Genomic DNA, 26,151 nt, shown 5'->3' on the forward strand with positions numbered 1-26,151 from the left:
CCCTTAGGTTCATATTGATAAACAACACAAATAGACTTTAGAAGGGAAAGAATCAAGACAAGCTGCCTTCTGGCTCTCATCTGCTCAGACTTGAAAATACATGATTCAAGAGAAGACTGCAAATTTAGGATCTAAATGTTGTTGGACCAGAAATTACTAGCTGAAGACTGCTTAGGATATTTATGAAGGAACTTGGTGGACCTCTGTTCAGCTTCTGAAAGAGGTAGAGATACACATATCAGAAGGAATGTCCTTCCTGACCGCCTCACCAAAGAAACCATAAAATGAGAGAGCACAAAACCAGAAATAGCCCCAAGACCCTGATGAAGTTTCTGCTGAATGCTGAGGCATGTAGGCTCTGTGGAGAGACATAATTCTCTGGGGCATACAACTGTGCACAGCACTGTATAAAGTAATTAAGAAGAAAGGAACAGTGCTCTGTTAAAAAGACTGCCAGTTCCCCAGATAAAATAGCTTTGTGTATCACTTTATGCTAGTGGTGACAGAATAGAAAACAAAATACCACAGTTACATACATGTTCTTTGTCTAGAAGTATTTACAATAACTTTACAAATTTTTACACACATTTTCAGGTTTGCTTGTTTACATTTAAATTAAGAGCAAAATTAGTCCCCAGAGGCTTCTAAGGCTTCAGTTGGTGCCTTGTACTGTACATTCATGCTTGGCTTCTTCCTGGGAGAAGGGAAGAAAAGAGTTTAAAAATGTGCAGATCACTGATATGTTAAGAGCCCTGGATGTAAGGGTTCCTAGAGATCGACATCCTTACAGCAGTTATCCTACTTCTCTTCAAATCAGAGACAGCTACTGGTGGTGGGCTCAGGGCGAAAGAGGTTAGGAAGGGAGAAGGAGCCATATGTGAATTGCAATAATTAGATGAGTACATTAGTGCTGGAACATCTGGGTAAGAAGAGTCATAGATCAATTCCTACTGCATACAGCAGTTCAAACAATGCAAGGAGTAGACATTGTAAATTCTAAACACAGCATGGAAATGATCTGTTATACACTGCTAGGGTTTGACTCCTGCTGCATATTTTGGAGTCAAAATTACTGTTTACTGACACAATCTTGACCAGGCACAGTATGATTCTATCAGTCAAAAAATACTGACTTCTTTGAGAAAGACACACCTTTCTCCTAGTTTTCACAGGTTGTTTTGTTTTCATGCCTTAACACTAAATGTTGTAAAAATATTGAAATTAAAAAAGAAAAAATTTACAATTTACAAGTGTCCATATAGGTAAATTATTGAAAAATTCAAGATCATCTACAAGGATCTATGAAATAACAACGCTGATAATGACACTGAGCCTGTAGGAAGAACAATCCACATGTCGTCAAGAACAGAGAGTGAGCTTCTTCCAGAACGATGAGTCACAAAGTTGGTCTTTTCCTCTAAAATCTGTTTCTTCAGCTGCAGCAGCAGAAGTCTTGAGTCTTGAGTCCATGTTCATTACTTACTTCGACCTAAAAAGTAGATTATATGAATTACAAATGAAACCCCATTCTGTTTATCTTCTAATTTGCGACATGTAAATTCACACCATCTGACAGGTTAGTAACTAATGAACAAGTGAACGAATCACCGCTGGTCACTAATTTCCTCAGGTGTAAGACCCACATATAAGGTCAAGAATGAACGGCTGGGTACAAAGAAGTAGCTTTGTATCATGCCTACCACAAAGGTAAAAAAAATTTTGAGAAAAATCCTTCAGGTGGTGAAACATGTCTGAAGCTCACATAATAATAGATTATTTTTAGAATAGAATATCTTAACACTGTAAGATATAGTTTATAAAATTCTTATATATATAATATATATATTCTTTGTGTGTGTATATATATAATTCTTATATATATATATATAACCACATTATAAAATTCTGATATGACCTGATTACAAACAAGTGCATTTGACCTTAAATCACACTATTCATAGTCCTCACCACAACCACACGCCTGCTGAAGCTATGTATTCTCACATGACTCCCTGTAAACCATGTTCAGCTGCTAATCTTGGAAAATCTGTCCCTAGAAATGCTAGGGACATCCCTAACTGGAATTAGGGATTCAGGGTCTGTCCAGACAGGGTTGCTCAAAGCTATAGTAGCCCTGGATCAGATGGACTCATCCAAACAGGAATAGGGCATATGTAAACTTTAACTTCTGCAAACTATTAATCACAATAACGAAGATAAAAAACCCCAATGCAAGCTAAAATGCAACTTCTAATTTTTTTTTTTTTTCTTCTAACCCCCATGTTCCTCTCTTTTCCATGTAGCAGTACAGGAAGTCATTCTAAATAGTAACAAGTGTCCTGACTGTTGATATTGTGCTTGAAATGGATGAAACCACAACAGTCTTCTTTATAGTTCATGTGCTTTAGTCTCAAAGGGAACATGAAGATTTTTTTCTACTCCCCCTGTTGTCTTCCTGCCTTACACACATTTTAATTGAAACTGCACAGTTCAGGGCAAAGATCCTGCTTCTCCTTGTCTGGTAGACTAATGGAATTATAGGCAGAATGAAGAGCAAACAGGCAAGCTATGATCATTCATATTTGCATTAAAAAATGTTCCCCAAGAGAACAAGTTCAAATTTAACCTTGTCTGAGGGGTGAAAAGGAAAACTTATCTTAGACTTAATCATCATTAATAATTATGGCAGCGCTAGGGAGACGCTATACTGAATATGAATATTTTATGAAAACAGACTGTCTTCTACATAGTGTGGATGAGGTGACAGAACCTTGTATTTTCAATGGACTATGTTTAGTTAATTTATGAATGAAATAAGGGAAATAAAAGGGGTGAGAAAAAGGGAAATATAGCCAAGCGTTCATCCTTAAAAAAGATCATGCTAATTTTTCCCATGACTGAAGTTGTAAGGATAGTAAAAGATCTGTAACCTTTATTAAGGCTTTGAATGTATTTAACAAACATCATTCATATTCAATTCTAAGAGAATAGAAATCAAGTTTTTCACAGCCTGAAATCCATTGCTTAGGGATACTATGGATTCTCAGGTGATCTGTAACTGATGCAGATAGCAATCAACTTACCAAAGGAAGTCAAGAAGGCTGATATGCTGCAGAGAGATAAGCATCTGCAAATTTCTGGCACAATTCACTGGCCATTCAAATTGTTTCCAGCAATGTGGCTTTTAATTCAGACTTTGTCACCAATAATATTTTTCTTCCCTGCTTAGGTAAAGATCCTCTCTGTATCTTTCAGCGCATTAAACCAAAACACCAATAAAGAAGAAACCATAATACAGTTTTTCTTCCAGTTTTATACTTCTAGCAGCAATAAAGGGGCCAGAGAGGGTCCTCCCAGCTGTACAATGCCCATACATGGGAAATGGGAAGATGCCAATTATTCTTTAGTACTGCAAGCTCACCAACAGCCCCAAAATCCTTTGAGCTACTTAACCAAAATATGCTATTGAAGAACAAATTCTCAGATTCTGTGACTTTTCTACTGCAAAACAAATGAACATATTTTGCAGGAACGTATGAAAATGGTGGTCTTTTTCCCTCTCCTTTAATGACAGTAAATTTGCTAAGAAAGTAATAAACAGGTATGCACCTAATACTTTAACTTGAACGCAGGTTTAGAGATTAAAATCTTTCATGCAGAGATGTAAATGTTGTAGCTGTGGCTTTCTTCCTCCTGGATACCAAGTTCACTTTTTCAGTCTAGCGGCTTATTCAGAATGGTCAAAACCCCATTTTTCTGTCATTTTTCCCACAGAAAATGCAGCAAAATTGGCATGTAATAAAATATTACTGAAAATGCAGATTCCAGTGTAGAGGGTGTACTTAACAGCATGTCAAACTGTTCATTGTTTCATTTTGTTGTCTTAATGTGATATTTCTTCTTGTTCTAACACACACAGTCATACTGAGAAAGGGCTTTTCTCCTTTTTGGGCCTTCATAATCCTATAATATTTACTCACTAAGTTTGAGTAAAATTTTGTGCGTCTTTATTTCTACAAACTGAAAGCTGCAGCATGAAAAAAATATATTTTTAAAAATGCAAGAAATAATGAAGTCACATGCAAAGTTCAGGTGTCAAGTGCTGACGCAAAATATTAGGTTAGCAACTGTCCACTTTAAATGAAAACTCCCAACGGAGGCACACATGCGTACACCAGGAAAAACCTTCCAACCCATTTTAGTTCTGTTAGCTGGTAAGTAAAATACAGTAAGCATTAAATCAGTTTCAGTCAATTAGCTGCATGTGGGTTTCATGTTGCATTTAAGATGCAGGAAAGGCCCAAAGGTAAATTTAAAGACAGGAAGCACCAGGGCAACAACTTAAAAGCATTTCAGAAAATTTCTAAAGGAACTTCTTCTGTTTTACCAATAATACTTTGCAATATTATCTATTTGAAGTTACATGAGCTTCTGCCAACATATATGGACTAGTAATGTCTCCCCATATCTTAATTTATTCCAAATAAAAAGAGTAGATATGCATCCAAACTTATTCATTAGGTAGCAGAGTAGGAAAAGCCAATGAAAACAGGATTTTAATGGTGGGAGCAAATAAGTGATGACAAACTCTACAGATAGATGAATTTTAAACTGACTAGCAGTTTTTCAGCAAACATTTTTCTTTCAGTAGCTAGACAAATGTAAAAGCTTTTGCTTTTCCATAAATGGGTTAATCTCATTAAGGTTTATGCAGCAGCAGCAGCAGCAGCAGCAGCAGCAGCAGCAGCCATAAACCTGCTCTTTTCTTGCTAAAAAGTCAGCAGGGAAGCAATTCCATCCTTCGCTGAGAGCCTCTCCTTGCGTTAAGCGGAGGCACGACATGGTAGACATGGTGATATCTACTAATCCTTGCTTTAGTGGTTATGTCATCAATGACAAAGTGTCCTTACTTGCATGTTTTATATGGATTAATTTTTAATCAAGTTCTAATTAAAATATAATTCAATTATTAGTAACCTGATGCCAAAATTATTTCAGGAGAAGGTTAGCTTTCAGTCCAGTTAGAAGGATTAATGTGGTCCATAGGACCAGAACCTTACCTACAGGCTTTAACTCAACATGTTCCTGGGGGGGCTGTCGGTAGGAGTATGTGTCAAGTCCACCTATGAAATCAACTGAAAATACAACAGTTCCAGAAATGAACAAATGGAAATGAAAATAAGTCAACTGAAAAAGAAATATGGACAAATTATGTTAAAAAAAATAGTAAGCGCATGCACAGGTTTGCATACAAGAAATAAATCAGGTAGGTAAAGCTGCTGTGGGAACTGCTTAGAGAAGGCTCTGCACCCTGTCATCCTTGGGGTCTGTTTAGCTCTGTCCCTGACTGGACAGGCAAGCAGTTGGCCCACCAGCCTTGCACACCCCTGCCAGCGTGCGTGCACAAGGAGCATTCACGGGTCTGCAGAACACATAAGCACAAACTGCTATGGGGTAATGTAGCTGCTTCTCTTTAGGGCAAGCATAGAATATATTTCATAATTCATTTTCAACTGCTTTTGAAGTGTTTAGAAATTTAGGCAGTGGAAATAGTTTAGCTCGTGAACCTAATTTCACCTAATTTCTTATGACTCAAAGGACTCACAGGAATGTGACACACCAACAAAAACTGAAGGTGTGTTCGCTGAGTTAAGAACACACAGGTTAGAACTGAATGTGAAAAAGCAGCCGTATCTTCTCCAGAAAAACTTGTGGGGACATGAAGCCTTTTCAGAATCCTTCCACTTCCTCTCAAGATCTCTATGTCAGAAATAATGCAGGGATATCTGCTCTTGAGACGTTTTTAGTTCCTTCTGTGGTCATAAGGATTTTAAAATAAGACATTTTAGTCTGAGTCTTGTGTCATGTTATTTTTGGTAAGATTTGAAGCAGCTTCAGGAAGCCACCTGTCCAAGCTGTCCTAGAAATCCTAAAAGCAGGTTCATAGAGAAGGTTATTTTTCTGTTGGTTTAGAAGGGCTTTTTGCAGACTTGTGCAGAGATCTGACAAATTTACAGCATGTTAGGATTCTTTGGTGGCATGGAAGGCAACTGCTTTCATTTGTTTATATGTAGGCATATATACACCACAGTCCTAAGCAGAATGTAGGTCCTCATTGTGTTAATTACCGTACAAATGTAAGAACATAAGAAACAGCCCCTTCCCAGGCAATGTATGCACTAGGTAAACAAAGAGACAAAGAGTGCTCATCCAGCATGAGAGGATGGGGAAATAAGGCTTAGAGACTGAAGTACTGATGAAATACCCACTGAAATCTGTAGAAATGCTCCTATTGATTTTTGTTGCCTCTCCTCTTGAGACCAGGAAAGGGGTGGCTTGGCTGAAAATGGACCTTGATGTACTTCAATCATAGAGCACCACAAGACTGTTTTCTCAAAAACTGTCTGAGCAGGACATAATGCTGATGAGCTAGCCCAGCCCAAATGCCAGCCCTCACCTATCCGCACCTCCTCTTTAAACTGTATTTCCTTAATGTTGCAGCTCTCCTGCAGAATGCTGTAATTAAATAAAACAACATACATAAAATCTGACTTAATTATTAATGGGACTGAACCCTTACAAAGAGACATGTTTGCAGATGTATCTTTGTAAAAGTTGATTTGTAAAATATCTAGATGTCTAGTGTAAGACATAGTTACTGATTCAGTTTTTAGAACAAATCGTGTCCACAGTGATATAATTTATTTTTTATTGGGGGGTGATATGCTTTAGTTTTCCCTGCTTTCTGAAGGTTTGTTTGTTTGTTTGTTTGTTTGTTTTTACTAGGGACATGTGATAGAAGGAGTTTAAAATTATGTTTTTGAGAAAATTCACCACTTCAGAACTAGACACTATTTCTCTCAGCAATCATAAGCATCACAACTGTAAGCTGGGAAAGAATTTAAAGTAACTAGTCCTTCTGCCAACAAATCTGTTGGAGAAAGAACTGAAGTCAATGCGTATTAATGATGGACAACATAGACATGTCTTTATCTGACAAAGAAAATATATTCAATAACTCCATCCAACAACTTTTGAGATGCTCAAACCTGTTTAGCTGTGGCTTTCTTTATTGCAGTCCAAGATGTGTTATACAGTATTAAAGTTGAAGTTCAACTTGAAATTCATGTGAAGCTAATTCTCAAAGCAAGAAGCTGCTCTATCACACAAGAAAATGGAATGTGCCATTTTTCATTATGTGTTCGATTTTATGGCTGATAGCTCTTTAATATGAAGGTTCATCGTCAGTTATTTGAATTATAAGTTACTTTTAGTTTTTAAAATTCAGTTTGACTTTAACTGGTATTTTCACCACTTGTATCTAGTAGACTTCCAGGACTAAGACATTAAATACAGAAATCTGAATTTTTTCTTTCATTCAATACAAAGATATTACTAGGTACATTTCAGTTCAAACAGACGTTTTAGACATCAAACTTTGATCAAATACTTTAAAACTTTACATTGACTGAACTTTTCATATGCGTAAATCCTTCTGTTAATTGGCCAAAAATAAATAGCAGCAACATTTGTATAGGTTTCCCAAGGGGAAAACATTGGTTTAAGGATGATATCAAATAATTGATATTGTGTATTTCTGGCCTAGTTAATGGATTATGGATAATTTCTGCCATAGATTCATAGGACTACAATAACTTCAGAAAGTTGCATGAACCTGGAAGACAGTTCAATTACATTAAAAAAAAGTATTGTATACGGTTCTATAATGCTATGCATTAAATTAAAAATAAAAAAAAAGAAACCCACAACTTGTTAGCAGTAGGGATATTCAGGCACTAAACAAGGAACACCCCATGGAATCCAGTCATTAACTACAGTCATGCAGAGAGAAACTTAAAATCCTAGTGGGAGGATTTTTTAGCACCCCACAGATAATAGCAGGTTACAGCAGAAGCTAGTTATTTTATCTGCAGCTGGCTGCAAAACATGATCTATATTCCCACGGAATTGCTCTCTCTTTGTGTCACCTCAGTTTTGTGGTCATGCTGGATGCTTAATGGCCAGTGTGAAATGTGTCTTTAGAGTTCACTACCTGCTGGGCTTGAAAGTGCAGATCTGTGCTGGCTGTCCACCGCAGGTAGTCCATTAAAATGATGTTCATTCCCTCACAGGCCATATCAGAGGAACAGCTGTCATAATCTGCCTGAGTGAGAAAAGTGCAATACGCTGCTGGCTGAAGAAACTGTATTCACTGCCATCAGTAATTCTGAGGGTTACTCTTTCGTAGACAGATGACATTTAGGTTTGCCTTACTGTTATTAATCCAGCGCATTCGCCCCTACGCCTGTTAAAACGTGCTTCCCTTTGAAGTTAGCGCAGAAGAATAAGAGCTCTGAAAAAATCCTTTCTCCTTTCCCACCCTCTAATCTGGAATTCAGCTTCTCTGGCAATATCCCACCAACCCGCTGGCAGGCCTTGTGCAAACAGCTGCCAGAGCTTGTCAGCTGTTGGGATATTACTAATTTCCCCTTTCAAAGACAGGAAATTTTAAGCGTGTCTGGAAGTGTGGGGTATGAACGGAGCAGCAATATGCAGATAGCACAATTCTTAGTAAGTCCTGCAGCCTCCTGCCCTGGAATACCTTAGATCCCATCGATACTGGCCTCCGCTTTTTATAAATGAGAGTAAGCCCCAAAACTGACAGCTTGAACGGCTGGCACCTCTAGCTGTCCCCTTTGCAAGAGAGAGGCAGGCTAGCAGCTGCCTCAACCTGTGTTGTTATGTACAGATTTTCTTAACCTATGAGGTTCCAAATACTGGTTTGCATTGCATTATTTTCCTTGTGCTGAGATTTTTTTGAATGGCAATATATTACTGCGATTACATTCATTAAGGAAAGGTATGTAACTGGGGAGGGTGTAACCAGGTCACGTAAGTGACAGGTAGTAAGAAAAGGAGCTGAAGTCGACGAGAAAAAGGGAGCAAAAATGGGAGATTGATGGTAAGACAGTGCTATATGCATAAAGTCCAAACTTTGGACTTTTCAATGTTTGCATTTGTAGCTTACATAAACTTTCCAGATAAGCATGTTTCTTTCTTAGGGTGTTTATTTTTTCATTTGCCTTCCATTCTCAAGAGACACAAGGTTCTCACACCCTTCCCTGAACCAGCCAGACTGACCCAGCTATCTGTCTGGAGCCAATAATACCTATTTTCCCCTCTTCGTATTAAGTCCGAGCACCTAAGCCTCGAGTCATGTAGCAGAAGAATCACACATTCCTTTGCAGGATCCCAGGAATAGCTTCTCATTTATGTCGAGGACTACAGGAGAGAAAAATGTGTGCAAGACAATTAAGAGAGGGAGAAGAAGAGACATCAGTAACCATATGAGGCATCGTGATTGCTGCTCTGTCTCTACAAAGTACTAGCAGGCAGTAATCAGGTTAAAACAGGATAAAGTGGTAGAAAATTGCTAAGAGAACCTTTTCCATAAACTTTTATTACTGGAAGCTAGAAGGGGAATATTTCAGGGTTCCACAGTAATTATTAAGATTTTGCACTGGATTTGCTTCTTAGTCTTCACCTAGTGAGATAGATTGCCATTTTAAAAACTGCCCTGTATTAAGTACCACATTTTTCTGCAGGACTGCACTGAAAGAAGCACCCTCTCAACAAGCTGCCTTAGCAAGGGCACTAGTAAGCAAATTTTAACTATGAGCTTGGCTACTGAACTCTCTCCTCATTTTATTGGTGCTGTGACATCTAATATACCAATATCAGATTTTCAGAGATTTTTTATTCTCCTAGGATATGACTGCCTGGTAAGATGAAGGAAGTGTGAGGAAGATCAAAGATGTGAGGCAGTGAAAATGGCTCAAACCTTCTCAACCAAGAACCCCCAGTCATTCCAAATCTGAAAGCACCTTTCAAAAATATTCCCTGTGCCATGCCTTTGAAAGCTATTTACAGCCATACCATCTCATTACTAAGTCAAATGACAGGCTGCCTGATTATGTGTTTTTTCTTAAAGTATTTCCCAATCACTTCCAAGTCATTAAGGACCCCTGGACTGGTAAAAGTCCCTAGAAGAATACAGTTGTCACAAATAAAGCCTATAGGAAAAATACTTATCACAAGTTTATAATCACTGATTTAATATTAGAAAATAATATACTTTAAGCTGCAGATATGTAGGAATTCTCTCCTTCAGGCTTCAGCAAACACACATTTTTCATGATGTTGTGCTATCTGCAAACCCATGTGCAAAGTTTAAGTTGATGAGGAATAGTTTTCCATTTCAGTTTAAAATGCCATATTGTGCTCTCACTAAACACTTATCAGAGCCTAATCTTTCTGGCAAAGCACATCAGCTCGGGCATCAAACATCCCATATACCTCAGCATACTTGGCTATGACTTGTGTTATTCATCAGCGATGCTGTTTGAACAAAATATTTCTGATGATATGTTTTCTTTCTATATAGGTCACTATTTTTCTGCTCCTCATTTTAATGACAATGCTAACATTTTAATGAGAATACTAACTTTTTTCCTTTAATTTTTATCTTGATGACTAACATACTTGTCTAATGACTAATAACTAAATGATTTGTTATTTATTTATGGAAAAAGTATATGGAAGTTGTATTTAAAGACTGCAAACAAAGCAAACTTTTTTATGAGCTTGTATTTGAAGGTACTATTGCTAGTTATAGAATAAGATTTCAGATACAGTGAAGGGTAGCCTTCTTTCTGCATATGACTGAAGTAAATGGCAAACAGTTCCAATTACAATGTCTTACATAATTTTTATACAGTAAGAAAATTGGATATGTGAAAAGTCTTAGCTCAATTGTTTTCACTAATTATTGATTTTCCCCTCTAGTACCCTTTCTGATCTAAACCCTTTTGGTGCAGAGTGCTCTGGGATTCTCTCTTTTTCTTACCATTAAAGTTACTATACTGCCTATGCACAAATTACACTAGCAAAGGAAAAATAACCCATGCATAAAAGATACTAAATGCCCAGAAACTACATCTATCGATTACATTTGCACAATACCAAGAAAGAAACGATGCCATTGAGTTTTCGCAACACATACCCAGTCAATCCACTAAAATGGCAGCTCAAGTGGTTAAGAGTAAAGGCTGTTGTACAGAAGGCTGCTACAGCTTCAGTCACACCTCCAGACACATGATCTTCATGATAAATGTGTCCAAGCTGGCTGCAGAAGAGACAGAACTCTGAATCTGCCAAGTTGTGCTTTGATCTTTTTTGGTATTCCAATTCAGGGTTATACGTTATGTATTAGCATGCCTTTATATTTCTGCTGAGTTTGATGCCATAAACTACAGAGTTCTTTTAAAAATATTTAGTGCAGATGCTAGGACCAATTGGAATTGATCTGTTCCACTTACAGTTCATTGCTAAGTCACAAGTTAGGTGTTTTGTTCCTTCAAGTTGTTTTTATTCCTATCAGTTGAGTCCTACTGGGCTCTATTTCTGGCCTGCTGTTCTTTGTATCCATACCAATGTCTTTTTGCTTCAGTTATTTGTCAGCATGATCCAATTATTTATTTTTGAGACAACACTTAAGTATTTATATCTGCCTGGTTATTATATATCCAAGGATATCTCAGCTTCTGTTTCTAACCTTAACTACAAGTCACAGATGCTTTAGTATGTGAAAATAATGTTCCCCTTTATATAATGCAGACCCTGTTCAACTCTACTGAATAATTAAAGATAAAACTTCCTAGAGCAAAGTATTTACAAGATCAAATACATGACATAAAGCCATGCCTTTCAGAACACTTGTGACATTTGGAAGAAAGGATTTCTATGCATAGCAGAAAGTTCACATCATCTACTCACAAGAGAATATTAACTTTATTTTAAAAATTAGGTTACAAGACTGGGGGGATTCTTTTTATCATTGAACAATTCTGGATTTTTACTTCCACCTTCCTAAGGATGGAAGAGTGTTCCTGAACTTTACTGCTATCATCCTCTGTGACGTGGTATTCATGTTTTTGTATCTTTCCTTGTCTTACAAAGAGTGAACAGGAGCAAGTGAAGGATGTTCAGGAGAGCATGTCTGTGTTCATGGCACAGCACAGGATACAAGCCAGAGAGGCAAGGAGCTGCCAACCTGCTCCTCAAGCAGAGGCTGCAGCAGGGAGCAGCAAAACAGGTGGACCTTAGAAATGATGGAAAAAAAGCACTGCTAAGGACTCAGGAGGCCAAGCAGAGTCTACTGCAATTCAAAAAGCCAAATGTCACAGCACTCTCCAAACTATCAAACTGCAGCAAGGTCTTTTACCATCTCATACCAACACACTCTTCATGCCAGTCCCTCTGCTGCCTTCTCCTGGTCTCTCCTCACCCAAGTTGTGCGTGCATGCATGCACACACACTGGCTGCCCAACCTCTTAACAGAGCCAGGCACAGCTGCATCTTATCTACATTGGCCAACCTGCCACTCCCCCCCCCCCCCCCCCCCCCAAGCCAGCCCACAGCTGTATTTTCTCAATGTTAATTAACCCAGCTTCATCCCTCTACAGCCAGAGACTTGGTTAGGACACAAATGGGAATCATAGTCCTCCATCTGCACAGACACAAACAACAGAGTAAATGTTATAAGCCTCTCATTCGTAATCTCTATGATCCGGTAACTTTGAGTTTTCCATTTAAGAAGTGTGCCAGTTTATAATCCAATTAATTCTGCCTTTTTTGAGTTTTGTGTTGTGGTTTTCATCGGGAGTTTTCTATAAACAAGAGCGTGCACATGCACTTCAAAGATGTGGCTGACTAAAGCTCTGTCACATTCAGCCCATGTTGCAATTTTTCTTGTCTTTCCTTTATAGCCCTGTTTTCAAATCTTTGCTTTAAAATCTGCTTAACATCTCTGCCTGTTGATGTCTTTTACTGCCAGGAGAGTTTCCTTCTTCCCCGACCCTTCCTTCCTTTACTAGTAGCTGACTTTGCTACTTTGACTGAATTTGATATACATGCTAAATAGTGTTCTCCCAGTAGCCCGAGGGTCAGGTATCAGCTTTTCTAGAAGAATACTGATCTGGTGATATCACTTTATGATATCAAACACATTAACACTGTAAAACATTTCCCTCTCAGATGAGGCAATTTTCATTTCCTCATCCTCCTCATTTATCATCCTGCCTTTTCTCCATGACCACCAGTGACCTCCTGTGTAGAAATCCTGCTTCACCACTGAACATCTGCTCCTTAGTGTGGAGCACTGTATGCGTTTCCTCCTCTGCAACTACACTGCTCACAGCTACACCTTGCTTAGAGGTGGCCTGCTTCAATTCTTGAGAAGGCAGACCTCAAGGCTTTCTACAACACATCTTCCAGGGTTTCAGCCTCTTTAAACTCCAAACCACATTTTTTCCTTTGCTAAGCAGACCATGCTGCCTTCAGTGCTGCTGCAGTCTTCCTCTCCACATCCCAGCAGAAAATCCCACATTCCGCCTCCCAGTAGGCAACCTTGTGGTCCTAATGTGCCTTCTCTGAATTCAAGTCTACGGATCAGAAACAGTGGATAAACTCTTTGTGTGATCTCCAGATTCTCAGTCCTCTCCTTTCAATCTTTTATCTCTGTGGATGATCACAAACCAGAAAGCTCTAATCTTCTGTTCATTCTTGCCTTTAGTTTTTGAAGATGGGAAAGCCAGCAAAATATCCCTTCTGTTGGTCAGTGTCATTCCAGCCTTCTCTACCCCCAGTACATGCACTATCAAGTCCTTCTATGGTACTCTCAGTCTGCCCCAGAATATCTGGCCATCCACTATTTCAGAGCCATTGTGGCTATATCTGCTAAGTCTACACTCAATCACATCCAAATACATCAACGAGTACTTATTTGTCTCTGTGAGTGTTTCTCTGCAAATGGGGAAACTTACTGCACATGACATTTTTATTACTTTTATTCTGCTTTATCTTCACCTTCAACTTGTCTTGCCAATCTCTTAATATTTCTTTTGGCATTACCATCTCTGTCACCAACTCAAATTAGCTCCTCAAAACCCCAAAATATAATATGACTGCATTTTCAGCTTTGAAAATAGAGCTAAGAATGTGGAACATTATAAAACTGGAGCTTACAATGGCCAGTGGTCTTCCCATATATGATGGAGTGAAAAAAGAACTGTCATGCATGTCAGAAAATGTGATGGCTAGGGAAATGGTTTTCTTGTTGTTAGAAAGTTGGTTTAATTTCATATTAGAAGAAAGATGAATGTGCAAAAGAGGAATAGAGTGTGTAACAGGATTAATACTCACTTTGGAGCTACCAGTGAATCAGTTTGCAAATGATAAAGAAAGATAATGCAATACTGACTTCATCAGTAAAAAATCCTCTCCTTGAAGAAAGATGAAGTAAAAAGTACACTTCTATGAAAACCTTGTAACTCTCAAATTTCAGTCCTCTAAAATAACACATTGTCATGGTTAAGGAGGAAAAGAAAATGAGTAGAAGTTAATGCCAAGAAATAAATCATCATATAAACGGTGACATAGCATTACTAGGTTTTTCTGCAGTAATATTGAGAAAAACCATATTAGCTATATCACCCATTTCAGTAAGAGAACACCTCTTGCTATAAATCTTGCTTCTCTTATATCCTGAAATCTGTAAGGCTATTGAAATAGTACAACTAGGAAATCTGAAAAGTACAACATATAGACAAAAAGGTCCAGTTTTACAAATAGGAGACATTTAGAAAGGTTATTTTATGAAGGGTTGAAGGTGTGATGAAATCAGAAATACAGTAAAAAGACCTAAAGAATAGGTAAAAATTCAACAGAATAAAGAGTTCAGCCAAACCCCCTTAAATTATTTTTTTAATGTCTTCTCCTTTCTCTTGTTTTTTGACTGTTGCTCTTCTAAGAAATCCTTGTAATACTTTATTTGCAAGGGTCTTTCTCTCACTTTTATTTCATCAACAATCAACATTTTTATCCCTTCCTTTTCCAAACAAAATTGACAACTTTTCTTGGTGGAGCATGCTGTTTGCTTTTAGATTTATGAGATTTGGAGCTGAGATCTGCAAAGATAGGTAAGAATGTGGATAGTTAATTCTTGAGTTTTTTGATTTTGCCTCATTTTGAGAAAGTATACATTACCAAATAAAATGATCTTCCAAAATTACCGGACTGTGACCTGAAATCTGTGGCTTGGTTCAAAGTACTTCACTGACTTGTGCTGGTTAGCCATCTTCTTTTGAATTCATACAGTAGCTGCTTTGCAAAGTGGTTGTTTGAATAGCCTCTAAGGCTACAATGTATGATTACATACACTGGGATCCAGTACATACAGTGGGCCCCATATTGTATGACTTTTGTAATGGATACTTCCTTAAAACATGAAATAAGCAGCTTTGGCTTTTTTAGTGCTGTATTTCAAAGCTTAATATTGTTAGAAAGGAACTGTGAATAAACCTCATCTTCAGGAAAATTCAGTGGCCATCTCTCAGCTGACCTGATCTGCATGGATCTGTTTTCATTTTTGGAGCTATTGTCTGTAAGGAAAAAGGGAGGACATTTCTTTCTTCTAAAATGAAACCTCACCATCACTCTCTCAGGCCAAACATGGGCATAAAGGAAAAGGCATTGAGAACTCTGGCCACCTAAACTGCTAATCCATCCACGAGTCTGTTGAGTGTGTTAAACACGTGGAGATATGTATAACGGGAAGCTGTGGGAATACTTGTCTCAATTTAGCTCACAGAATCTCCAGATTCCAAGGTAACTTACAGCCCAGTGTAAAGCCTGATTAATCCTGTACCCTCCCTGATGCAGTACACAGCATTAGGACATGGGCACACCACCAAAGGCAGCAGATATTACAAGACAGAGCTCTTAGGCATGATGTGCTAACTGAGAAATTAGCACTCAAGCAACAGTAACAATGAAATGGATGTTACTTAAGGTGAGGCCCAGAAAGTAGGACTACTCATCTGCATGAAAATTAAGACCTGGGGGAGATGGCATTTACCCAGAAGAGTGGGAATTTTATAAGTTTCTTTTCAAGCTCCACAAATTAAAACAGACACAAAGCTGTGGCCACTTAGAAATGAAGAAGGAAGAAGATCAGTACTGGAAGTGGAAAATGGATTTGTAAAGAGGTTTCATTTTAATGGAGAAGATGGGTGAAAGGTAGGGACAGGAACAGGCACCACTTAGGCCTGCATGTGATGTCAAGTGGAAAGCTCGGGAGAGGGATGCTGGGTGCTGGAGTAAGACTGATTTAACAACAGATGCAATTTAAGTGAAAAGGCTAAGGTGCTGGCAACTGGGGTTTGGGGTACCATCCATTTAAAAGCAGATTTAATTTAAACAGAAAGGCCAAGGAGGTAGAAGGTGGAGACTAAAAGAAAATCAATATTAAATGAGCTAAGCAGAAGCCTGAATCAAATCAACTATTTAAAAACAGGGCATACTGAGTATTTGGGAGTGGCGATGCAACGCATGCACCTAAGAAATGTCAAGGAACTCTCAGTAAATCATATATCCCCTATAATCAGAACAATTCAATTTTATTAAGAAAATAAATTTACTATGGTAGTAAACCAAGAAACCATAAAGGAAGTTATGATCCCCAGTTTAAGGAAAATTATGTGATTGTAATTATATCTCTATTTGAAGTTAATTGTGTTTCAAGTATATATGTGTGTATAAGTATATATATGGGATATGGCATATAATATTCAGAGAATCAGAGAGTAGTTTGGGTTGGAAGGGACCTTTAAAGGCCATCTAGTCCCACCCCTTCTGCAATGAGCAGGGACATGCTCAGCTAGATCAGCTTGCTCAGAGCTCTGTCCAACCTGACCTTCAATGTTTGCAGGGATGAGGCATCTACCACCTCTCTGGGCAACCTGTTCCAGTGTTTCACCACACCCATTGTAAAAATATTCTTCCTTATATCTAGTCTGAATATTCAGCATCAACGGCAGAAATGAATTACATTTGCAAAACAGAAATTTATGAGGTAGTAGTGAACTAGTGTTTTAAAACTCTCCTTTCTAGTTATCAGTCGGGAAATCAATTCAAAGCTAAGGGGAGTCTGTATATAACTACATCTGAAACAGAGCATGTACATATGCAAACACATAACCATACATATACATATACATATACATATCCATCTACACACATATATACATATTATATACACGTATATATCTTTATTCAAACAGGTAAAAATTGTCCAACATATAACCAATATTGTTGTGACACATTGCTCTATTCAGAGAAATGTGTTAGTACTTTGTGCAAATAATGCACAAAAAATATTTTGCTTTCCATACAGATATTTCTAAATGCTTCATCTGTACTCCTGAAGTCCCATTTAATCCATTTTATATATATGTGCATATTTCTATAATCAGAACCCAAAATTATGGATGGAAGCAACTGATTGCAGCTCTGTACCTTTTGGCATCTGAAAGCTCACACAATTCATTGGTATACAAGAGATCTTTTAAAAAAATATTTAATCTTATGCTCCTAAACTCTCCCTCAACTTTGTACAAAAAAGAATGAGTGGGTAACTCTGACTTGATCAAAATGACCAAGTACTGTTTCGATGTATGAAGCAGATGAAAGTACGTATAATGTGCGGAGCCACCTGTAGTGCCAGCCAGCTGGCTCTGGGTACTCTCACTGGGTTTTCTCACTTGCACAGGGGCTTTGCAAAGCCGCACCATGTGTTCACTACTGCTCTCAACTACTAATATTCCAGGGAATATCAGATAATAATTATTTGTTAATGAAATAACAATGAAATTAATTGTTAATTAATTTGATGAAAGAAATAATGAAATAAATTTTGCTAAAGTGATTGAGGTGCTTCTTCCCTTCTGAATTTCAGGAAAAAATTTCTCTCTTCTGTTTTGTTGCAGCACAAACAAGCTAGCAGGCTGCAACAAGTCTTTTACCGTTGGTCAGATTCTCAACCTCTCTCTCTCTCTCTCTCTCTCTCTCTCCTCTCCCTCTGCTTCTTCCAGATCCCTCTTCACTGGCTGCTCCTCTTCCATACGGTTATGCTTTTATTTTACACCACCTCTGAGGTTTTACCCATGGTTGTGTGCTTTATATCTATGCACTCATTTCTGTAGGATCTAGAACAAATGCTTGCTCAGACAATGTAAAATAACTTCATGAAAATAGGAAAAAAAAGAAAAATTGATATAGTATGTAGTGGAAATTAAGCATAATGTCCTTGCTATATTTCTTCCTTTATTAAATACTTCAGAATTCATTGTGTTAGTTTAGCGTAGAAGTGAGCACGCATTTTCAGTTCATTCATACATTAAAGGTTAATGATAACTTGGAGGACTGTAAGACTATAGAGTGTTGTTAAAATAAGAAGTTATAATTTATGTTTCCTGTATGGGAGAAAGTGGAGTCCAGTATAGGTGGGATAGTAAATAGGTAAGTCTGCATCTAATCAACAAACTCCAGCTGGACAGACCTCTAAAGCCTACAGAAACTGTAACTTGACATTTGTCTCCATTAAATGTTTGGTAGGATTGGCCCGGGTCACAGCTGAACTTAGGGAGCCCCTGGATACTCCTGGTGCTATTTCTGATCACACTTCAACCTCTTCTTCAACTCTTAGTGGCATCTGCAAGGTGATGACAGCAGCTGCTGGCAGGGAAGGAGTCACTCCCTGGAACAGCCACACTGAAATGTGGGCAGCACCTCAATGCAAGGAACAGCAGGAACCACCTACCTATCATCAGCCAGATGTTTTATGGCATTGGCTGGGCTCCCTGGCTTTCCACATGTCACAGACCACATTCGAGTACAGCTATGTTAGACTCTTCATCTCTGCAGGAGCCCACATTCGTTTATTTTTAGAAAACTGTTCAGTTGAATAAACACAGAATACATTTCTGTTATAGATTCATTACATTTCTGTGCCTAGCAATACATATAGTCTATGTCTGGAGAAAATAACTGATGCTGCTGTTTTACCAAAACTAGTATATCAAAATTCTGGGGTTTTGGGTTGCCTGTCCAGATGAACAGAGAGATGCAAATGGCTTTTCAAGCCTTCCAAAAATCCTGATAGTCTCCAAAGCCAGGAGAATGCTGTTAACCTGGCAGCTATAGTACTCTTTCAGTGCCAGGCAGTAAAATTTATTATAATTTTAAAAGTCTCTGTCAAACATATTCATCTGTTGGTCAGTAACAACACGTTTTGTTTCAGTATCTCGAGTCCTCATGGCCTACAGGTGAGAGTGGTGAGTGCTAAAGCCCAGTGATGATCTGTGCAGCTGGCTGCTGTTTGGCAAGTTTCCTAAGTCCTCATTTTCAGCGAGGTAATTTAAGATAGTCATTGTTTGGGGCTGTTTGATTCTTGTATTGCCCAACAGAAATGTAGTGCAGCATCATCCTTCTTGGTCATCCTTGATGTTCACCATTTTATGATAAAACCTATATTTACTAGAAGGTAAATGGACTCAACCACATGGGCAATTGCAATTGTTGAAAAGATATCAGTAGTGGGTTCCCAAAAAGTCCTTAGTTAAGGAAAACTGCATATTTATATATCAAGGTAATCACACATATGAACATATATGGGTCTGTTCCTAATATTATCTATTGCTAGTTCTTCATTCATTTTGCAAAAAATAGTACATTTATAAGAAATTTATCACAGCTGGACCAACTGTGTAACTACAAATATTAAATTAAATGTGAGGAAAATATTCTTTCTCTCTTGTTTGATTACTGCCAACAGATGCTCTATGGTGTGTATAAATGTAATGCCATATGCCAGATAAGGCAAGGCAGTAGTTTTTCAGCAGTGGTAATAATGTATCTTGCTTTACTTAATACTGTCTAATGATGGCATATGGAGGTTCCTATTGATACCACAGTATGGGAAACTCTTCCTTTTGAAAAACAGATTCATCTTCCTCTCTGTTCTGAAAGTACAGCTGAGCTGTGAGTACAACTAACATAGGGGAGTGAAAAAACCCCACATTTTTTGTTTATTAATTTTGTTCTTGTGGTTTCATTTAGGGGATAAAGCTTTCCTCTGTGGTGAATGAAAGCTCTTTATCTTTGCTCATGCACGGAAGAGGTTTGAGCTTCCTTGGACTGACCTTTTGGTGCTTCAGTCTTGTTTTGATAATAAATGCTGAAATCACAATTGTAGTTTTGTGGCAAATCTTCCCCTCTGATTTAACACTTTTTTCCTTATGCAATTTGTATGCAACTCAGCTTCCACCCCCGAAATTCACATACAGTACAGAACTATCACTTCTGACATGTGTCAATGTCATATTTATGAACTAGTATTGAGCAGCAATAACTCCATCAACTGTCTCTCAAAAAAGTCCAGAAACTACTTAGAAATTTAATAATGATTTTAACAATGTATTTTGCCTAGTCTCCAGGCTCTGCTTTATTAAAACCATTCAGTATCTCTGACAAGGTGGCAACAAGCTTCTGACTTCATTTTTAGGAGAAAATGATTCACAAACAGGATAGTGACAGGCTTTTATGATTACAGATTTCACATATTCTGTTCCTTCAAAAGGGTTTATATAGATTGATAGATCTACAGAGAAAGAAATGAAAAAATGAAGGGAAGAGATATAAATAGACTTTTTCATTAGGATGAATGATGGAAGGTATTAACCCCACTACAGCAGTATACCTTTTACATGTCTTCGTTCTCATTCCTTTTGACCTGCTATCATCTCCCTTCTAAGTAAAAGTTAACTACGATCTGAAATGTAGGTAAGGTGAGCAATTGCTGGAAATAAATGTTTCCACAAGCATTATTACTGTTCAGAAAAGTGTCCATCAGCTGAAATGTCAGGCTCAAAATCCATTTAAGCACTGCACAGAGGCTAAACAGCCAGCTATTATTAATTTTTAAGTCTGCCTGACAGGTTTCAGACCAAGAACTGGGGTTAACTTGATACACTGTATATTGCAGAGTATATTTAATTAGGGAGGCTTTGACTCTCAGATGGCTGAGGATTTATTCTGTGCAAACTACTGCAAAAATATGATAGAATAGCTGCATCTACCTAAGAAAAGAATCTGCTGCATCGCATTAAAATGCTCTTTTGTTGCAGTTTCTTGGATCTTTATCCTGATGTAATCACTGTTTACTTTTAACCTGACTGTTTGGAAGCACCACGGTACTTCTCTCTTAAATACATTTTTCTTCATTATGCTGCAAGTTAGCAATGTGAATTTTCACAGAGTAAGTCTTGTTCTTCTCAGCTAATTACCAGGCCGAAACATTTTTCCACTGTGCCTTACACAAATGATTCTCCACTTAAAACATATCTGTGGCATTGCTATGAATGAGTTAACGTTTGTCATTAACGTATTTATCTATAAGCACAGAGGACTCTAAAACACAAATGGGCATTAAGACACAGGTTAGCAGAAAGTGAGATACTGAAGGGCTATTTAGTCGCTTTGGATTGGATTTGAGATCTTAGAAGGGAATAAAAAAAGTAACAAATCAGAAATTATTTCCCTCCACTGTTGTAAAATCTCCTATCTGTATCTATTCTGCTTCTTTGCTCCACTTCCAGCACGCTGCTCTGGCCCCTGCCCTAGGTCATCCTCTGCTAATTAAAAATATCTATTCACACAGGAGTCTAGAAGATTTTATGTAAAGGTACAAGTGAAAACGGCAAACTTGCCTATTCCTAACAAAGGACATTGAGCTAAATTACATCATACTTTCCAAAATGAGTGAGATGATTTTCACTTACAATAAAACACCACATTGGCATTTCTGGAAGACAAGCAGAAATTAAATGCAGATACCTGATTCCTTTGTGGAAAACAGGCACTGGGTTAGTTTTACATACCAGATCACCTTAGCACTTGATGTATTTTACTGGTTAATAAATATATCAGCTGCTCTCCACTCTCAGTGGTTTAAATGTCCATTGGTATCATACCCTACAAAAATCTCAAAAGACAGTAAGGTGGGCTCACAGTCAGAAGAAAGTGGGTCAGGCCTTGGATGTCAAAGACAGACTTCAGCCCAACTCTTCTGAAACAGACAAGTTTTCTAAGTGAAAAAGGCCCTTAACTTGACAATAACCCTCTTGTGAGGCCCTGAATATAAACCACACATACTCTTTATCAGGTGACTGCATTCTCCATGATCTTGTATTCTTTGGTGTGAGTTTTGTCTTTCTTTCACACATGCATAAAGCACAGATGTGTGAAGCACGCTATAAAGGACTAAACAAAACCAACAATAATACAGCATACTTGTGTAAAAAGTGAAGAGTCTGTCTTCCCAGGTACAGATATATTTGTGTTTGCATGTGGATATGCATGTACACACACTGTTACTCTTTTAAAGGCAGTGTAGTTTGTGTCTTCCTTATCAGTCTGCCAGCCTTCCTAATAAGTTAATGAAGCCTCCCTGTTCCAGGAATATAGTTACAATTGTCTTATAAACGAAGTTTCCAGGTATCTGTATGAAGCCCTAGCTACCATCATGACCCACCACATCCATACGGAAAGAAGTTGTCTCTGGATATCAATGACCAAACCCTCTTGTCTATACATCCCAAATTACAAAGCTGCCTTGCTGCTGCGCTGTCCTCTGCTGTTACCCTGTGTTACTGGTTCCTGACTGACTGGCAATTCCCAGCTTTCCAAGCGAGTGTTGTCGGGGCTGTTCCCCCTCCTTAGGACCTACTTTTCATGTTGCTTCTCCAACTGTTCATATTTCTCCTTTCCAGCACCAGTCTTTGTCCAGGCTTCTTGCACCTTTTCACGGTGCACTATGTGTACACCATGCTTATGACTCCTTCCCACTCTGTTTTATCTGAGAATCTCTTTGATGTATTTTCTTCCTTCTAGAAATCTAAATGAAAGTGTTAAAATAGATTTGACACTAATATCTGTCACATTATGATGGAGAACCGAAAGTTGTACAATTTGTAGCAATAGAAGAGTGTTTTGTTTATGGTCTTTCACACTGTTTTCAATCAAAAAGTCTGCTTTGCCATCACAGTCATGAATTACTTGAATTACCTTTTCAATAAGACTTTCCCAGATATTATCAAATGCTTTCCTACAAAATGAATTAATTTTTTCTACTATATTCATTTCATCCACTAGTGCTATTCTGTGAAGAAACAAAACTATGTTGAGATTTATGAATGAAAGTATACGAATAAAAGTTTGTTCATGTGTTATTTATCCTAAAGCCATAAAATGGTATTGGCATTTGTTCCCTTTTTTTTTTTTTTTCACCTAGAGGTAAGATATTTTACTGCTTAACTCCTCATGTACAAGAGGAAGTAACTGACATGATCATACGTTGTCCCTTTTTTAAATAGACTTGTTCTTGTATCCTCTCCTCTTTGCTCATCCGGTATTATTCCATTATCACCACTGCTTTTACCAATTGCCATGCTAGTCATGCGGGTATGGTGACCTTGTTAGGGAATCCTCACAATCTCTTTTCACACAGCATCCTACCAAAATGTTCAGCATATTCAGATTTTTTCAATGTCCATTTAATGACTTTCAATAAATATTTTTTTAAAGGTGTGCACATTTTGAAACTTCTTGAACAATATGGTAGGTAGGTTAAGAGCATGTGGTTAGCATTTTAGATGTGTGGTCTAGTTTCTTCTAAGTGTTGAACAGGTCTGTCTAATCATTGATAAGAGCGATACTGCACACTGTAAATGGCTTGATCTGTCATCTCCATTAACTTTACTGTTGATAAAGCTGTCATTTGGAAAGAACAGACTAAATGGCTTCAGGAGCTTTGATTCAAATTTAAATGTACATACATAAAGACTTATATATATATATATATATGTATATGCAACACTGATCACACAGTTTTCAGCAGAGTGACTGGCTCACGCAAGGTGTTCATGGTGTGAACTCTATGAAGAAGTTTAGTAAGTACAATCCTGACACCTAGATAAGGTGTTACTACCAAAATAAGTATGTCTTTGAGCACAATTGTTTAAGTACATGAATGTCAGATTCTGCCATTTTTCAAACTTTGTTCTTCGCCTTGGTAGTTAATGCAAGACTAAGTCTCACCCCAGGTACTGTGGCTCCAGAGATGGAGAGGTGTGTATCAGTACTTACAGCTGTCCTCCTCCTCCATGAAAATACTGATCACGTAACAGGCATACACAAATCCAATCAGCTGTATGAAACAAGGGGAAAAGCAATCATTAGAACACATTGAACACTTGTTAAGCTTTTAGTACAATGGTATTAAATACAAGCATCACAGATAAATTTTAAAGAAGATTTGCTTCCATTTCCTGTATTTATATGTAGATTTCAGTGCAAATGGTCACAAACAGCTAAATTAAAGAGACTTTCTCTCTTTTGCTCACCCTGTCCCACTGAGATCAGTATTGATGAATACTACTATTGAGTAATACTGGTGGAAAACACTTGGACCTTGATGTTCATCTATTACTTGCATTCCTTTGTTTGTTCAGTGCCTCTGTTTTCACATGACTTTGTTCATATGAATGTGGGCCCCCTAAGCACCTAATTTATGTATTAAAAAGATAAAATATTTGTTGACATAGTAAAGCTTGCGTGGAATCCGCAAGACATGTTGTTTTGTGCTGCATATAGTGTTCCAGTGAAGAGCTGTTTGGCGAAAGTTTAATTTGGTATGTGAAGTGTCACGATATAGCTGAACAGTAAAGCTGGGTTAGGATTCATCAGCGTCAGGACATACCTTATCAGAAGGGCTTATCAGTAAATCACATTAACTATGCAAAAAATGAGCAGGCTTATTTCCTCAAAGGGCAACACAAGCAAAATCATACCATTATTTCCAAAGAAGGTTCCACAAAAACATCCTCCTCAACCCGATCTGTGTCACTTGTGCCACTGAGAGGAAGGGATTAAGATCTTTAGGATCAGGGGATAGAAACTCTGGTCATTTGCCTTCCATATAGACAAAATGTTTTCTTATGCCTACCACCAAAGAAGAAGAAAATCCCACTGGGCCAGGAAACCTATTAAACTGCACTGCCCAGACACGTCCATCCTTGAGAAAATATTGTTTGTGCAGCTGTACACAATTCGTGCTATCTGAAAGCCTTGAAAAGACTGTTCATAAGAGATTTCTAAAATAACCCAGAGATTAGTTTTAAGAAAACTCCTTTTTCTCTGGTCCATTCAAAAAAATCTAATTAAAATAGTTCTTTTAAGGGTGTCACGGATCAACCATCTGAGAAAGAGGTAATTTAATAGTATCTAGACAGGTATAAGCTCCTTCAGAAGCACAGAAATCATTCCAACCTGCTTTCTGGTTGGGCTGCATGAGGAGCTTTACAAGCAGCTCCAAAAGCCTCTCTGCAGACAAAAAGCTTGTCCACACAAGGGAATTCAGGGAAGTTACGATGAATTAACTAAAGCTGTGAAATCAATGCACATAAGATAAAGTACATTAAATCCCTGTGTGGCCTTTCCCATTCAGAAATAAAGTGGCCTTAGTTCACTGCAGCTTAATCCTCCTCCAAGGGATTAATCTTCCCCACGGAGAATTAAGCTACAGTATGCTAAAGCTGAGTTACTTGTGACTGAGAGCTCCCACAGCCCCGCGGCACAGTCCTGTCAGGGCTGCCTCCCCAGGGCAAACACCTCGCTGGTCTTTTGGGAAAGTGAGTTGAACCCAGCGTTCCTCTGGCTCTGAGCAGGCGGCAGGATCAGCAGCTTCCTTGGCTCGTTTTTGGGTCCCGTTTACTAGGGTGGTATTGCCACAGCCTCTGTCAGGTGGACGGACACCACTTTGTCCTGATGCTCTGAGCCAGCTAAACGCAAAGCAGCTCTGGAGGAGGTGCTCTCAGGAGGCTGTGCCTGAGCTACACTGTGCCCTGCATCATGGTACCTGCCGCTGGATGGGACCTAGAGCCAGGGCTGGCTGGCTCCGTGCCAGCCCACCTTTACCAGCTGAGGACTCTGTGGGCGGGTGAGAGGAGCCCAGCCTCCTGCTATTACTGAAAATGGGATCTTGTGGTTGTGCTGCCCTGCACCTCCAGGACCAGCACTGCCTTACAGACTCCTTGATGGATTAAGCAAATTTTTTCCCTTGAATGTCACAGTTTAGAGCATCTTTCAGGTATGATAAGTGAAGCATTATGATACAAAGGCTTCCCAGGGACCAAA

General features: G+C 38.3%; 1 protein-coding gene across 2 annotated transcripts in view; it reads right to left on the reverse strand.

The window, feature by feature from the left end:
• Positions 1 to 473: 473 nt before the first annotated feature.
• NKAIN3 (sodium/potassium transporting ATPase interacting 3) overlaps positions 474 to 26,151 on the reverse strand; it is a 367,328-nt gene continuing 341,650 nt past the window's right edge. The window contains exons 5-7 of one of the 2 annotated variants that reach the window (XM_055706316.1): positions 24,103 to 24,163; positions 5,061 to 5,135; positions 474 to 1,489 (exon numbers count right to left, since the gene is read on the reverse strand). In XM_055706316.1, the coding sequence (XP_055562291.1) occupies positions 1,476 to 1,489; positions 5,061 to 5,135; positions 24,103 to 24,163 (150 nt within the window). In that variant the 3' untranslated portion in view covers positions 474 to 1,475. The remainder of the gene's footprint in view (positions 1,490 to 5,060; positions 5,136 to 24,102; positions 24,164 to 26,151) is intronic. The other variant, XM_055706317.1, reaches the window with a different exon arrangement.

This window comes from Falco cherrug, chromosome 3 (genome assembly GCF_023634085.1).
Source record: "Falco cherrug isolate bFalChe1 chromosome 3, bFalChe1.pri, whole genome shotgun sequence".
In the NCBI taxonomy this organism is placed as follows: Eukaryota; Metazoa; Chordata; class Aves; order Falconiformes; family Falconidae; genus Falco; species Falco cherrug.